Source organism: Amphibalanus amphitrite, unplaced genomic scaffold (assembly GCF_019059575.1).
Source record: "Amphibalanus amphitrite isolate SeventyFive unplaced genomic scaffold, NRLGWU_Aamphi_draft 000001F_arrow, whole genome shotgun sequence".
Lineage (NCBI taxonomy): Eukaryota > Metazoa > Arthropoda > Thecostraca > Balanomorpha > Balanidae > Amphibalanus > Amphibalanus amphitrite.
The window spans coordinates 97,704-114,359 of NW_024881499.1; the positions used below are offsets into that span (position 1 = coordinate 97,704).

The 16,656-nt window shown below is 52.2% G+C and overlaps 2 protein-coding genes and 1 long non-coding RNA gene across 4 annotated transcripts in view; 2 read left to right on the forward strand and 1 right to left on the reverse strand.

Annotated features, from left to right (window-relative positions):
* LOC122380591 (stress-70 protein, mitochondrial-like) overlaps positions 1-2,320 on the forward strand; it is a 28,511-nt gene extending 26,191 nt beyond the window's left edge. Inside the window, exons 10-12 of the mRNA XM_043363915.1 lie at positions 274-461; positions 1,187-1,327; positions 1,958-2,320. Coding sequence (XP_043219850.1) covers positions 274-461; positions 1,187-1,327; positions 1,958-2,065 — 437 coding nt within the window. The 3' untranslated portion in view covers positions 2,066-2,320. The remainder of the gene's footprint in view (positions 1-273; positions 462-1,186; positions 1,328-1,957) is intronic.
* The window catches only part of LOC122380651 (vesicle transport protein SEC20-like), a 118,036-nt gene continuing 103,652 nt past the window's right edge, over positions 2,273-16,656 (reverse strand). The window contains exons 4-8 of one of the 2 annotated variants that reach the window (XM_043364122.1): positions 6,663-6,767; positions 5,945-6,066; positions 2,918-3,107; positions 2,802-2,854; positions 2,273-2,746 (exon numbers count right to left, since the gene is read on the reverse strand). In XM_043364122.1, coding sequence (XP_043220057.1) covers positions 2,851-2,854; positions 2,918-3,107; positions 5,945-6,066; positions 6,663-6,767 — 421 coding nt within the window. In that variant the 3' untranslated portion in view covers positions 2,273-2,746; positions 2,802-2,850. Of the gene's footprint in view, positions 2,855-2,917; positions 3,108-5,944; positions 6,067-6,662; positions 6,768-16,656 lie in introns of both variants that reach the window. The other variant, XM_043364037.1, reaches the window with a different exon arrangement.
* LOC122380936 lies at positions 14,709-16,627 on the forward strand. The gene is made up of 2 exons (XR_006256435.1): positions 14,709-14,874; positions 15,757-16,627. It is a non-coding gene; the product is annotated as an uncharacterized LOC122380936 (long non-coding RNA).

Below are 16,656 nucleotides of genomic sequence, written 5' to 3' on the forward strand. Positions count from 1 at the left end.
GGGGCTGACAGCCGCCGGGGCCGCGCCCGAGGCCGCCGGTTGTAGATCGGCCCACCGGCTGAGGCGGCGGCGCTGCGCCCGCGGTGGGGCGACTCGCTGCCCGCGCTCCGTGGTGGCGCTGCCGCCGTACACACTGGGCTTGGTTACGCGGAGCACGTGCGATGTATCCAAATCAGACTATCCGCTACAGATCAGATGGTGTGCCCCGGCGGGCTGTGCGCTGTGTGCGTCGGGGTGGGGTTGTGACTGACGCCCTGCTCCCCCTGTCGCCAGTTGTGATCCAGTCGTCTGGTGGCCTGAGCAAGGACGAGATCGAGAACATGGTCAAGAACGCCGAGATGCACGCCGAACAGGATAAGGCGCGCAAGGAGCGCGTGGAGGCCGTCAACCAGGCCGAGGGCATTCTGCACGACACCGAGAGCAAGATGGACGAGTTCAAGGAGCAGCTGCCGGCCGAGGAGGTACGCACCGGGCAGGGCGGCGGGCCGGGCACCGCGGCGGGCGGGCACCGCGGCGGGCCGGGCACCGCGGCGGGCCGGGCACCGCGGCGGGCCGGGTTCCGCGGCGGGCGGGCACCGCGGCGGGCCGGGCAGGGCGGCCGGGGCCGGCACCGCGGCGGGCCGGGCACCGCGGCGGGCCGGGCACCGCGGCGTTGGCGCCCGATCACGGGGACGCGCGCTGACTAGCACGGTGCTACAGAGACTGGCGGGCGTTCCCGGTTGGCCGCCGGCCACCGTGGTCGGCCGGTTGTAACGGAACGCCCACAGCCGCTGCTGCTGCGCGATTGTCTTTATTTGGCGGGTCTGGGCCGCCGCTGCGGTAGTGTTCGCCGTACGCGCCGCGTCACCCAGTCTGGGTCGGGGCGGGACGCCGTGTGTGTGTGTGGAGTCTGTCTGAGCCACCCAGTCTGGGTAGGGACTCCGTGTGTGTATGTTGAGTCTGTCTGAGCCACCCAGGCTGGGTCGGGGCGGGACGGTGTGTGTGCTGGGGGCGCCGCGTGTCTGACGGCCGTGGGGGGGGGGGGGGGTCGCCAGGGGTCTGACCTGCCGTGTGGGGAGGGGGTGGGGGTTGCCGCATGTCTGACCGGTCGTGTGGGGGAGGCCGGAGGGGCCCGCCACCATTCTGATAGCTGTGTGTGTGTGGGTAGGGGGGTCCACCACGGGTCTGACGAGTCCTCTGGCGGCAGGTGTCGAAGCTGCGCGAGCGTCTGACGGCCGTCAAGAAGGCGCTGGAGAACAAGGACGAGATGTCGGCCGAGGATATCAAGAAGGAGGTCACCGACCTCCAGCAGCAGTCTCTCAAACTCTTCGAGATGGCCTACAAGAAGGTGAGGACCCGACCGGTCCGGTCACCGGTCGGCGCTGGGTCAGACCCTGAGCTGGGGTCGGCGCTGGGTCAGACCCTGAGCTGGGGTCGGCACTGGGTCAGACCCTGAGCTGGGGTCGGCACTGGGTCAGACCCTGAGCTGGGGTCGGCACTGGGTCAGACCCTGAGCTGGGTCGGAACTGGGTCAGACCCTGAGATGGGGTCGGCACTGGGTGAGACCCTGAGCTGGGTCGGCACTGGGTCAGACCCTGAGCTGGGGTTAGGACATTTTAATCCGTGCCTACCTTTGGGCACCGCGGCGTTGGCGCCCGATCACGGGGACGCGCGCTGACTAGCACGGTGCGACAGAGACTGGCGGGCGTTCCCGGTTGGCCGCCGGCCACCTTGGTCGGCCGGTTGTAACGGAACGCCCACAGTGAGGCAGTGGAGGGTGTAGACTCCACTGTGGAGCAATGCAGTGAGCTCACTGGTCGCATAGTGTAACTCTGACAACTGGCAGGAGATTTCCCACTGAAGCAGCCCGTTGGGTGTGTGTCGTGTTTGCTGTGTGTATTCGCTGTGTCTGGTGTTTAGTGGTACTGGTGGCACGCCTGCGCGGCCCGCGCTGACGGCCACTGTCTGGTTCCGGCAGATGGCGGCCGACCGGGAGAGCAGCGGCGGCGCGGCCGGCAGCTCTGCAGACTCGGCCGACGGCGGCGCCGCCTCCTCCGACGGCTCCAAGAAGGAGGACAAGAACTGAACGCCCGCTGCCGTGCGCCCGTCATAGTGCTGTACTGTGTCATCATGTTTGCTCATCGCTCCGGCGGCGGCGGCCGTCGCCCGGGCGCCGCCGCCCTCATCGCGCGGCCGGCCGCGCCGCCGCCGCGACCGCTCGCTGGCCATCATCTCCGGGCCCTCTGCTCCCCGCGCGGCGCCGGCCGGCCCCGCACCAACGCACCAATAGTGATATCGCCATATGTGTATATTATATTGTCATATAAATATGCCATTTAAAGCGCCGTTTGCGGAATGGGAGCTGTGGGGGTGTCCGTAAAAGCGGACCGCCCAGGGGACGGTGCCCCGAATGTTCCACACGTGAATCGTCATTAACTCTGGATGCCGGCGCGCATGCGCTGGAGTGCCCTCGGATCGAGAGGTACATACCAGCTCACAGAGGTGACGCCGCCAGCTCACCGGCGGGTGGCGGCGTCACCAGCCAGCTCACCGACACCAGCTGACGGGCGCAGACACACACCCACACCGCCCGGCGGGTGGCGGCGTCACCAGCCGACGGGCGCAGACACACAACCACACTGCCCGGCAGGTGGCTGCGTCACCAGCCGACGGGCGCACACCGACACTGCCCGGCGGGTGGCGGCGTCACCAGCCGACGGGCGCAGACACACACCCACCCACACCGAACGGCGGGTGGCGGCGTCACCAGCCAGCTCACCGACGGGCGCACACCGACACTGCCCGGCGGGTGGCGGCGTCACCAGCCGACGGGCGCAGACACACACCCACACTGCCCGGCGGGTGGCGGCGTCACCAGCCAGCTCACCGGCGGGCACAGACACACACACACACCCTGCCCGGCGGGTGGCGGCGTCACCAGCCCCAGAGCCTCTTCTTCACCACGTAGAGCACGCAGGCGAAAAAGAAGGCGAAGGCCAGCAGGAAGAGGACGTTGTCGGTCAGCTCCCGGCGGCCGTACTTGCTCAGCAGCCGGCCCGACTGGCCGATGGCGCCGCCGACGCTCTTCAGCTCCTCGTGTGTGTCGCTCACCTTGTCCGACGAGTTCACTGGCGGCGGAGGGGCCGGGTGTTAGTCGTTAAAATCGTCAGATCTGCGCTGACGTCACAAAAAACAAAGGGAGCATTCAAATGCATTAGCCCCTCAGCATCCGAAAACTGCAGAGTTTTAAATTGAATACTAGTATCTCGGAATTAACCCGCGCACCGACAGGGGTCCGCGCCAACTTAGAACTGACGGGGAGGGGTGAGGTCTCGAGAACGAAGCAAGATAGAGACAAGCGGTAAACGGCATGGGGTAAGCACTGAAAGGTCTACAATTTTTACTAAGGTCATTTTCATGTCAGGTCAAAGATCAAGTGACAGAGGTCAAAAAAGTCAAAATAGTGGCGCTAGATGAGGATATTTTTTCTCTAATAACTTTCGAAGTAGTGAAGCTAGGAACAAACTAATGGACCCATCGTGATCCTCTTGCCAATCCGCATCAAATCATATATCTGTTCAAGGTCATCAGGAAGCGCCTTGACGAGCTGAACACAATGAGACCAGCTGCCTGGCTGCATCTCGTTTCTGTAAGGAGTTATAAGCAAAAAAAAACTTTGGTGACCTTTGATGACGTCACACGACGTAAGATCTTGCAGTTCAGCTCAATAGCAAAACAGGTCTCAAGGGAGTCAAGTTTGATCGTATCTGAAGACATTTATGGTATATTGGGCCATTCCAACGCGGTAGGGGAGAGCGGGGTCAAATGTAACACGGGGCAATTGTAACAGTGTTAACCCGCACGGGGCTGGGGTCTCCAGCCGAACGCGCGGGGCTGGGGGTGGGTAAATTTTACCCCCCCCCCACTGTTATCTCCCGAACTAATGGTCCGATTTGGAAAATTCAAACGCCAATCGAAAGATCTCATCACGAACAACTATAAACATGTACTTAATTTAAAGTTTGAGCCTTGAGGTCAAGGCAGGGTACAAATTGCAAGTTTCTACAGTATCGGCCTTGCACCGTAGTTGCCGAAGAACAGACTGAGACTGATTGCCCAAAACGTATTCTTAGGCTACCAAGACAATATTCGCTGCATACAATATCATTCAGAGGTCAAGGTCAGGTAAGGTCACCAAAAACAAAATATAGAAAAGGGCATGTGCGACACATGCTTTATGGGTCATTTACTCATAGAATTCGATAGGCACACTCAATAAGTGATATGAACCACCTCTGGATGAATTTCAGGTCGAGGTCAGGTCAAGGTCAGGTCAAGTGAGGTCAAATTTTGAAGTTGGTTGTTAAGGCCTAAAAAGGTGTCTATCTGATGCAGTTTTTCACGGCGAATCGAATGGTGCTATTTTTGTTTCCGTACGAGGTCTAGAACTTCAAAAAAATCATTTTTCAAAGTTTTTGTGTGTCGTGACGTCATAAAATTTTGAATAACTCCCACATTTTTGAACCGATTCTTCTAAAAATTGGTATGTAGGTGCACATAGACCAGTTCTCTGACATATATTCCGGTTTTTTTCGATACACTCAAAATTTTGGGTTTATAATTATTTTCCCAAAAAAGTCAGTTTTTTTTAGAAAAAAATTGGGCCAAATCCAAAATTTTCAAAAACCGAGATACCCATTTGATAGACAAAGTAAAATTACGTATAACCTTTTTGTTACGTCTTGATTCCTTTAAAAATGAAGATGTTAGCGGCGTTGGAAATTTTGCCGTTTTTTTTAGGCGAAAATGGCGAACATGACGTCACTAAAACGTCAATTTCTCAAAAAATTTCCGACGGATTTCGCTCAAATTTTCAGAGAACGTGTCAAATTAATGTAAGAAAAGGTACCGAAAATTTGGCGCCTGCAAAAATTCGCGAGGGGGGTAAAATTTACCCCTCCCAAGCCCCGCGCGGGTTAAAAATTGTAGCTACTAATGGGATTATTACATCCTGCGACTTTCAAAGGCCTCATCTACTGTAGCTCTGACACGGTGACAAAGTTGCAAAAAGTGGTTGGTTCATTCGAAGTGACCTGGTGACCTGACCTGGTAGAGGGTTGAAACTTGCACAATGTGTAAGATTGATACGGGAATAGCCATGCCAAATTTCATGGCGCGGTTTTCCCGCTATTCACGAAAAACCTCAGGGGGGGGTAGAGTTAACCAGCCCCCCCCGTCGGTGCGCGGGTTAAAGCACTTCTCGATGTTGTGAGTGCCCTGCCCAAACCGGTAATTGCAAGCCAGGGACCCCAATTTGGCTATCTCAATTCTCAACTCCAAACTAATCTTAAGGTGGAATGGTCACTTTAAAAGCACCCGACGAATAATGTACCTACACTTTGTCTTACATGATCGAATCTAAGACAATCCGATGAAACATTTGCCCTCAATCTTTTGCATAAAGAACAGTGCATCTGGCTACGTGGCTTTTTTGCGTTGCTGACTGCCTACTGAGTGTCCCTGGAGGCTCAGGTGAAGTGGGATGTCTAAGAAAAATTGTATTGCTCATTCATGCAATGCCGGACATACTGAACAGTGCGTAAATTACATGCGGCATCCCGAAATTGAAACGAGATGACGAATGATGTGCTCTATGTCTCATATACCTGAACCTGGGACACTTTTACCTGCACTAGGTATATACGACGAAACAGGCTGCACCGAATATCGTGCCGCGATTCAATATGTGAATGCCGTAATGCCGTACTGTTGAAATCGCCTGCACTAGCACTGCCGCCTAAATTAGCGTAAAAAGGTGTAGCAAGTACGATCTTGCCCCAACATTGCGGTAACTCACTCCGGCCAAGCCTTCGGTGTTCGTGCGGACCCCTGCCGGAGAGTCCCCCCTCCCCCCCCCCGCACACACACACACTCGGCGGTGCGTGGCCCGCGCGCGGAGCCTTACCCAGCACGTCGAGCGTCTGCTTGCTGCGGTCCACCTGCTCTGCCAGCTGGCGGTTGATGGACAGCAGGTTACCCGTCACCTGGGAGGCCATCTTGTTCAGCTGATCCTGGCCGCGCCGCTGGCTGCCGGGGCACGGCGGGGTCACCACAACGTCCCAGTCATAACGGCGTCACACCGTCCCAGTCATAACACCGTCACACCGTCCCAGTCATAACGGCGTCACACCGTCCCAGCCATAACGGCGTCGTACCGTCCCAGTCATAACACCGTCGTACCGTCCCAGCCATAACGGCGTCACACCGTCCCAGTCATAACGGCGTCACACCGTCCCAGCCATAACGGCGTCACCACACCGTCCCTGCCATAACGGCGTCACCACACCGTCCGCGCCCGTCGGGTACATTAGCATAACGTCCGAGCTGGACGGCCGGAGCAGGACGGTCACCGGGACGCCAGAACATACGGCTTCACGTAGTCACTGGCATTACGCTCTTTTTTTTTTCGCCAAACTAACACTAGCTCAGTTGGGTCGACCGGCTGGTATGAAGGGTGTAGCTGTAGGGTATATCAGTGCTGGGGTGTGTCTGTGCCGGGGGGGGGGGCGCCGCTGGGGTGTGTCTGTGCCGGGGGCCGGGCCGCTGGGGTGTGTCTGTGCCGGGGGGCGCGCCGCTGGGGTGTGTCTGTGCCGGGGGCCGCGCCGCTGCACTGGGCCACTCACCGGACGACCTCGCCCGTCGGCCGGTCGTCGAACAGCTCGGCGGCGTGGCGTCTCTCGATGTTGAACTGGGCCGTCACGTTGGCGCGCCGGAGCTGCACCACCTGGCTGAGAGGGAGCGTGTCCGGGGTCAGACACTGCCCACGGGTAGCGGCCGGGGTCAGCCCGGCTGACACTGCCCACGGGCAGCGGCCGGGGTCAGACACTGCCCGGGGGCAGCGGCCGGGGTCAGACACTGCGCGGGGGCAGCGGCCGGGGTCAGCCCGGTCAGACACTGCCCGGGGTCAGCGGCCGGGGTCAGCCCGGCTGACACTGCGCGGGGGCAACGTGTCCCAAATTCCTTACGAGGCAGACACCATCCCAGGCAGTGAAGACATATGTGTTGATAAGCGACAAGCCATCCTCATTATAAATATTGTTTGTGTCGTAGCCCAGGCGCGAGGAAGTGGCTTAAGGGGATTGATCAGCTCGAAACCAACGGATGAGTCGTCAATTAGAAGTGGGTGTGCACTGTGCAGAAACGTCTGTTCGAGAGAAAACGTACCGTGCCGTACAGCGACGGCAGCGCGCGGCGGGCACGGCCGAGCCCCGCCGTCCACGTGGTCCTCTGGGGCCTGCGGGGTCATCTGGAGCACATACATATGTGTGCTGACCGGCCCCAACGCGCCGGGCCGGCCGCTGCCAGCCGGCTCGGCAGTTCGCGGCGAAACGACGACGACGGCGCAATGGCGCCGGAGTCGTACGATTCGAGTGACGAGCATTGTGTGACGAGTAGTCAAGAAATAGACATTCATCACAGAACTCTTTTGGTCTTCCGGTTAATGAAACAATACGATCTGATACGCAATTCTTAGTGAACTGGACGATTACACGAACACTTTGGTCTGCCGTGCTGGATCAGAGTGAACGACCACGAATCACACGAACAACGTCTATTTAACCCGCGCCCCGTTGGGCAATTGGCGGACCCAACCACCCGTTTGGGGGGGGGGGCGTTTCGGCCGACCCCCCTCAGAGTCAAATCTAGGAAAGTCACAGACTGATTTTGAAAATTCAAACGGCGTTCGATAGCGCCACCAGGTAGCTAGTAGCTACCTCGTGACTAAGTTTCGTTGACCTAGGTGCAACCGATGACGTCAAAGGTCAGGTCAAAGGTCACATGTTTCACCGATTACAGGTCTTCTAAGGAATGCGTTATAACATCGAATAAAAGGCATGTTATCGAAAATCATCGATGCAGCGTTGGTCACCTAATAGGGGAAGATTGGGGGAACACCGCCCTTTGGGGAACACCGCCCACCTCGAAATCAGAAATACAAAAAGGCCTAGGGCGACAGCTGACTGTCTTTTGGCGGCGTGACGACAACAGAAGTGCAGGCATGGGCAGTGCACCGCATCGGCTTAACCCGCGCCGTGCTGGGGGGGGGGGGGGGCGTTTTTACGCCCCCCCCCCCTCAGGTTTTTCGCGAATATCTCAAAAACGGCGGCGCGCAGCGCCGCCGTTTTTGGTACACGTGTTCCTACATCATTTCCGCACATGTTGTGAAAATTTCAGACCTAGGCCGTTCAAGGTCAGGTCACCAGGTCACGTCAAGTGACCTTACCTCAGAAAAAGTTCAAAGGCTCGCTATAGCTACACCGACTGAACGATCACTTTGAAACTTTCAGCGATTGATATGAGTAACAGTATGTATAAAATGTATATCTCGGATTTTTGATATCTGTGACCTAAGGTCAGGTCAATTTTGCGACCTCTCCATTATAAGTCAATGGGAGAAAATTGAAATGCGCCTCTTTTGGACGAATATCGTTCAAAACGCTCTCAAACATCGGTTCATAGGTAAACATGACACACTGAATAGGAAAAATGCACCTGTGACCCCTCTGTGTGCCCCTGAGGTCATCTCAGGTCATGAACGGTCGCCAGCAGTTTTTTGGCTATAACTTTTGATAGAGACGTGCTAGAGCGGTGAAAACACGTCAGATGTGTTCAGCTCGACGATACGGATCGACTGATATGCAACATGACCCTTTTCGGTCAGGTCATGACCTTGACCTGAGGTCAAATTTTCAAAATGACCTTTCAAGGTCAACAAATAGTTCATTCGACGCGTCTCGACGAGAGGAACACGATGCTGGCAAAAGTAATGTCATGGCGCTTATGAGTCAAAAGTTATTGACGAAAAAACGTTTTTCGTAAAAACGGCTATTTTTGGAGTTTTTGCCCTCTGGAGGCTAAACCGTTGACCTGAGGTCAAATCTGAGAACATTACTCAGAAAGGTCTGTAAAAGGGCTATCGAATGCGCTTTTCCGCGGCGCTGTAGCTCTATCGGTTCCCGAGATAGCCGTTGGCAGTTTCCAAAATGTTGAAATAGTCAACATTTTACCTTTGGTGACCTCTGGTGACCTGACCTTTGACCTGACCCAAAAAATGACCGAAGTGTTTTCGTCCTTATTTTTGACGCTCTTTCGATTGCCGCTTACCGCGTGTCGCTACGTGGTCCAGGAGCCGAGTTAGACGGGGGGCGTGAAAACGCCCCCCCCCCCCAGCACTCGGCGGAAAGTTCAGGCCACCAGCACGGCGCGGGTTAAGTGATTTGCGAGAAATTTCGAATTTTACGTTTCGTGAATGCGTTATATACTTTTTCTAGCATAATAAGCAGAAGAAAACTTATCTTATTTGACAGACATTAGTCCTAAAGTGGCATTTCTTGTCATAATTAGGATTAATCCAAGTATTACGTGCTCCTGCTCGAGCGAAATTTTTGTCGTGCTGCAATATTTAAGTTTTTTTTTTCAAGAAAAATGCAGACACTTGGGTAACACCGCCCACTTGGGAAATTTGGTATTTAATAGCACATTGTGACACCTAGCCCAGGAGTGACGCATTTCAAATAAAGAAAGAACGTTGTTGCTATGTTTTCTTTTTAGATAATAAAAATTTTGAGAAAATGAAATTTTGGTTACGGAGCGAGCGAAGCGAGCGTAGTCTTTCCTAAGATTAACGGAAATTTCTGAGTATGAGCGGCGCCGACCGGCCGGCCGTGCGGACGCTTTTGCGAGGCTTATATCTCAGCAACCACTTGACCGATTTACATGCGGTAATTTTTGTAGGGTAGCTTCATTCCTTCTACCAAGTATTGGACTATTCCCAATGCATGTGGGTGACCCCTTATGCACGTGCCACGTGCAAAACGAAGAGGTGTCAGTTTTGTAATTGTTGCAATATCTCGGTAACTACTTGGCCGATTGCGCTGAAAGTTGGCATGTAGGTAGGCACCCACTAGGCACTGCATATCCATGTGCCAGAGTTGGGGTGCTGCTGCCCACGTGCGCACGTGCAGGGGTCGATTCCAGATCTCGAGAACGGCTGATCCGATTGCGCTCAAATTTGGTACACGGCTAGGGACCAGTTAGTAGGGTGCCGTGCACAAGTCAGTTGGGACCCATTTTGCACGTGCGCACGTGCAGGGTGTCGCTCCCAGATCTCGAGAACGGCTGGGCCGATTGTGCTCAAATTTGGCACATCGCTAGAGACCGGTTAGTAGGGTGCCGTGCACAAGTCAACTGGAGGTACCCCCTCGAAATTTCGCACGTGCAAGGCTCACCCTCTCGCTCGCTCCGTTAGTCGCCCCAAAAGGCGTTATACTGGTACTTTAAGTAGTCTAGTTATAAAAATGAGTACTACATGGTACCAGGGATATAATAAAATCGTTTCCGCTGTATTTTAGAAACATACCAAAACGCCTCGAAATTTATAAGAAGAACAACTTAATAGTCCAGCAATCTGCAAATTTCGTTGCCTGCTGAGCTCGGGCGGTGTTCCCAACGGTCGGTGTTACCCCGAAAAATGTAAACATTTATTAAATGTGGAATAATGCAATTTTGAACGACACTACAAGAAGACAATTGGTTGATGTGTATGTAAAATTGATGCGACAATCCCATGAAATTGAGAGATTGATCATTTGGCCAAAAATTACGTGACTAGACCCTAAAAGGTTAAGGGATGTGTTCTCCCGTCTTCCCCTACATACGCTGCTAGGGAGGTCACTGATACCAGGTCAGGTCACCGAGGTCAGGTCACAAGGGGTCACATGGACCCAACTATACTACGGCCAATAAGGCCTGACACACGCACAGACATGTTATAAATCATAATATGGATTTGCATTTCAAATCCAATGATGTCGGTTACACGACCATAAGGGCTGGTTTAGGTTCCGTTCTGGTGGAGGTCAGGTCAAAAAATTTGCGAATTGTCATTATATTTTTCAGAAAATATGCGATTATCTCAGGAACTATGATAGCTAGAAAAACGCTGGGAAAAGCATTCGATAGCATTTAAACTCTTCTTTTGATAAGGCATCAAAAATGACCTCAGGTCAACGGTTTAGCCTCCAGAGGGCAAAAACTCCAAAAATAGCTGTTTTTACGGAAGTGTTTTTCGACAATAACTTTTGACTAAAAAAAGCTAGGACAGTTCTATTGCCAGAATCGTGTTCCTCTCGCCGAGAAGCGTCGAATGAACTATAATTTGACCTTGAAAGGTCAACTTCAAAATTTGACCTCAGGTCAAGGTCATGACCTGACCGGAAAAGGTCATGTTGCATATCAGTCGATGCGTCTCGGCAAGACAAACACAATGAGGCCAACCCCAGCGTTCTATCTCTTTCCAATCGAGTTATTGGCAAAAAGCTGTTTGTAGCCTCAAATGACCTCGGATGACCTTTCTAGAGGCTATCAGCAAAAAAAGACACCTTGGTCGTCACGGGTGGTCCAAATAATTGAGATTCTGAAATATTTGGACTGTTCCTATGCGTACACACGGATCTAGAGGCATTTTCGTTTTTCTACATTGACTTATAATGGAAAGGTCACGCCAATGACCTGACCTTAGGTCACGCATATCAAAAATCCGAGATATACAAATTGTAGGCACCCATAACATCATGCAATCCACCAAGTTTAAAACCTCTCTGACAAACACCGCAGGCTGGACATGATTGCAAACTTTTTTAGGCTTGGTCAGTTAACTTGACCTGGTGACCTGGCCTGACACATGACCTGGGGTCAAATATTTCACACGTTGTCCAAAATTGATGTGCAAAAGGCTACTCCAAGCGGCGCGGCGCTACGCGCCGTGGTTTTTTATTCACACGCAAAAAACGCGACAGGGTGGTAACATATGCCCCCCCCCCCCCCACTGGGGCGAAGGTTAAGCTTCGTTTTTAGCCGTAGGTGCTATAGCATGCAGTCATTCCTATATTGCAGTCATTTCCTCCAACTCTAATTCATTGACAGCGAGAGTTTTATCAGCACCCAGGGCTTCGACAAATTTTGAACGACTCCGACTCCTGATAAAACTTTTCACTCCGACCGACTACGGTTCCAGCTTCGACATCTTTTACATTGAGGATTCCTTAAACGGTTGTGCAAAAGCTGATAAGGAAGATTGATGCACTATATGATGTTTAGTTTCATTGTCGCCAGTGGAGGGGCTGTGCCCCCCCCCCCCCCCAGGCTCTTCGCAGATATCGAAAAAAGCAGCACGTAGCGCCGCCGGGATTTCGGTTACCTTATAAGGCATCCTTTGCGAAACTTTTGACGAAAATTTTTGACCGGTTCAGGCCCGGTCACGGAGCTATGACGTCACAAAGATAACAGGGTCAGGCCACTTTTGCACAAAATCGTAGTTTTTCGAGCTTTTAACGATGATATCGGCTGCACTTTGGCGTTGTTTGGGTCAAAAATGAATGACATGGTACTGACACACCCTCCATTGACCTATGTAAGTTCAAGGTCATATCAAGTTCAGGTCAGTGACCACTGGTGACCTCTTGCAGTTTAACCTTTCGAGGGTAATATTTGGTCCTGAATTCAAATCTGACGGCCAAATAAAGCTCAGACACTTGTTTTATTGAGGGTTTCAGGGTCAAGAAGAGGTGACCGATAGGTTAGAACACGTTTTCGACCCCAACTGTCAGGCGGCATTTTCGGCCACCCGGGCACCGACGTGGCCCCGCCGGCTTCCGGGCGCTCTGCCCCGGAAGTTATAGGGTAAAATGAAACAAACTATACACCAAAATGCTCCAAATTTATTAAGCGTGAAAATCTCATGTCGATAGCTGCCATATCGGCGACGCTACAGGCGTCGCCGAACTTTGATCTTTGACCTGCCAAAACTATAAGCCAAATATTGACCTATCTCAAAAGTTACTTACGCAATCGCGAGCTCTCGTCGAGAGCAATACGCTGTTTTTCCGCTAGGCTCTAAGTCGCCGCGTTTCAAAACAGCAGAGGGGTCGCACCCCCCCCCCCTCCCTAGGAAGGATGGCGAAATGCCGTCTACGGGCGAGGGTTAAATTTTTAAATTGCAAAGCTCTTAAAACGACTCGGGCAACTTTTTAGCGGTAATACCGAGGGGCACGCATTAATGACGCATGCCCAATAAATATGAATTATTATATCACATTGACGTTACGTTACCATATAGTTGTGGAGAAACAAAAAGTCTAGTTCAGACAGAATGGCGGTGGCCAATAGGAAACTTGTAGCAATTTCCGCTGATAGTTCGGCTGGATTTCCTGTGATATTTGTGCTCCCGGTACCTATTTGATATTAACGGATTTTTTTATTGAGGTTAGATGAGCACTTTTTCTTAGAAACGCGGCAAACTTCCATTCATAATAGCTAAAAAAGTGTGTTCATGGTCTGGAAGAGCAGGGCGAAAAGCAAGAAGCAAAACCATAAAAAAAATCAGGAGTTATTTTCATTTATAAGACGAGGGGGTGAGAGCAAAGATGGCGAGGAATTTAAAGGAAAAGTGCCACCTTCTTGAAATATGAAGATATCGTTGGTTTTTATTTTGACATTATTATTTTCCATTTTCTTTTCAAAACCGGTGCCAGAAGTGCATAGTTCGCTAAAAAGTATTTCAAACTATTTAACATATTGGTACTATGTTTATACTCTCTACCGCAGCTACTGTATGATGTCATAGCAATGACGTCACACTCAAGCCAATCAGCCTTGAGGAGGATAGACTCGTCGGACTGTAGCGGTTGTAAACAACTTGTCGCCCCGTGTGTCGACCCGTGGCGCTAGTTATCTGTCGGAGGTAAGGGTGAAAGATGCATATAATGGCCATGGAACGCTATTTTAGGATTATTGGTGAATAGCAAGAATATAGTTTTGGTGGTTTGAAATTGTTTGTCCTCAGTGATTGGCTTGATTCTCATTTTGCGGCATAAGCGGCTGTTTGGTTACATTGCATTTTTTATGATTGTGTAATTATTATTATTATGTTCCTCCAAAGTAGGCATCACATATCAATCTCAAAGGCAGATCATCTTCTTTTCATGCCTATAATTTTCTTCAAGAATATTAATAAAAAATATTTCATTTACCCCTGCCTATCATATCATATCCCATGGAGCTTGCCAGTGAAAGTTACTTTCAGGCATGCAAAGTAGAAAGTAGGCATGCAATGTGACCTAGCATTGGCGATGTGGTTAATTAGCTTTAAAGTACTATTGAATGCTAAAGGTCATCATTTAGAATGGTTTTCAAAACATTCCACTAGGAAATATTCATTGAAACCTGAAAATTACTTACAAAATGTAAATGTATAGCCACGTCTCAAGAGCATTCAGCCCTCTTCTCAGTAAATATATAATGAAACATAATCTTACCTGACCTAGCCTTACCTACAACCTACAACGTATGGCATTGGTAAAGCTGGCAGCACTGTCAGCGTATATTAGTTTGGTAGGTTGTAGGTAGGTAGGTTGTAGGTTGTAGGTCAGTAGGTAAGGTTAGGTTAGGTTAGATTGTTTTTAAGCTTCCTTTTATCTACACATTTACCGGTTAGCGCTGACGGTGACACCAGCTTTACCGATACCCGACCTACCACCTACAACCTACAACCTAAAACCTACATTCAATGGTGGCGGGTGGTGATAATTGTTATACCTATATGATAATACAAGAGATAAATACCATACAGATTAGCTGGTATCCATGACACACTTTCTTATGAAGAAGGTCTTCTATTAAATCATGTCTATATTATAGGAATCAAATGATTTTTGTTGTAGTCACATTCCCTACTCTGACCATCATGTCTGATTATTTCCAGTTACCACTGACAATGCCCAAAACAAGAACAACAAAGGCCCAAAGGTGGCTGTTTGATAGTGCGCAAAGCTGCTGGTAAGTGGCATCAAAGGATAGGATGTGCTTTTTTATTTCCAGGCACGTAGCCAGCTGCCAGGATTTTGCTCAGGGGGGGGGGGGGGTCACAGGTTGTGGCCTAGTGTTGTACCCCCTCCAAAAAAGGAAAATTTCTCGGATTAGGCCCACTATTTTGGGGGTGTGTCACAGCTGTTTTTATTTAAAAAAAAATTCGCCATCACCGAGGGGGGAAGGGGCACGAGGGCATGACTCCCGTGCCCCTCGCCCCTCCTTGGTTACGTCCTTGGTTATTTCTTAGAGTTTGGATATAACAAAGCTTTAGATGTAACTTAGAATGTAATAAGAAGCTTTCAGCATTGCACCTTTCCAGACACTGATAATTCATTTGCCTTTATTGTTTCAAAAGTCAATTTTCAACACAAAAAAAGTTGAAATTATTAACTCAAATAATTGCAAATATATACTTTGGTAATTTGCCTTTCGCATCACTATCAACAAAATAATCAAGGGTGACTAAATATGAAATGTTCCTGCATGATCTTCATCGTGAACAATTGTCAAGGTATGATGTTTGCGTGTTGAAATGTTATAAAGAACTTATGTCATAAAAACACAACTTGTAAAATTGTGTCTTTCCATATTATTCTGCAAGGAAGCCTTGGAAGGAAGAGACACTATTCCGTCCTACAGAAGCCATTTAGAAATGTGTGACATGTTCAGCACTTTGAGTCAGTCGGTGCCCGGACCTCAGTCGGCTGTATGACCGTCTCCTCGTCCTCTTTTGTCGGCTCCGCCCCGTGCTGTTTCTATAAGGGTGTCTGACCCGCTGCCGCTATCCCCACTGTGAGGTCTGACCCGCCGCGCGCTGTCACCACTGTCGGCCCTCTGTGTGCGCGGCAGGTGGTGGTGGATGTCTCTGCTCTGACGCGCGGCGTGCGCCTGCTCAGTGTGGAGGTGCCGCTAACAGCGGTGCCAGCCGGAGCGGCTGCCTCGCCGGCGGCCGACATTGAGCGCGGCACGTGTCAGCCGCCGTTCGGGACGCTGCAGCTGCTCCAGTCGGCGGCGCAGCTGTCCGTCTCCGTGTCACTGGCCGTGCCGCTGGACCTGCTGCCGCGGCCGGCGCCGGCGCGCTGCGCCTATGGCCGACTGCTGGCCGTGGTCTCGCAGCGCGGCCTGCAACGCAGCGGCGTGCTGCAGCTCATCCAACAGCTCAACGAGCCGCCCAGCCCGGCGGCGGCCGAGGGCACCGCACCGCGCCGGCCGGGCGACGTCAGCACACCTGGCATCAGCGGCTTCTGCCTGGCCGACCGTCAGCTGCACCTGCTGTTCGCCGAGGGGCGCGCCGACGCCGAGCTGGAACAGACGGCGGCCGCGCCGCGCGCTCTGCCGCGCCGCGGCGCTCGACTCTGCCATCACTCGGGCCTGAGGTTTAGGGAGCGCCTGTACCCGCGCCAGCCGGCCGCGTTCCGCGTGCTCGAGGACCGCCCGCTACGCGCCCAGCTGCTCGACACCCGCCTCTACACGTCACAGAAACAGGAGCCGGCGCGCGCCGTCCGCGCCATCAGAGAGTGCTTCCGCACGCAGTGGCTGTCGGAAAATGAACCTGCTTCCCAACGAGGCCGGCCTGCAACAACTGCTGGCCGGCTGTTGACCGAAAAAAAAACGCCTTCAACCGGATGTCAGTTGTCAAATCAACGCGTATTAATGCATTCACTAGGATGGGCTTACGTAAAGCTGTAGAATTGCAAATATATAATGGCACTGTTTTTGATCCGTTCGGTATGCATTGGTATCATATGA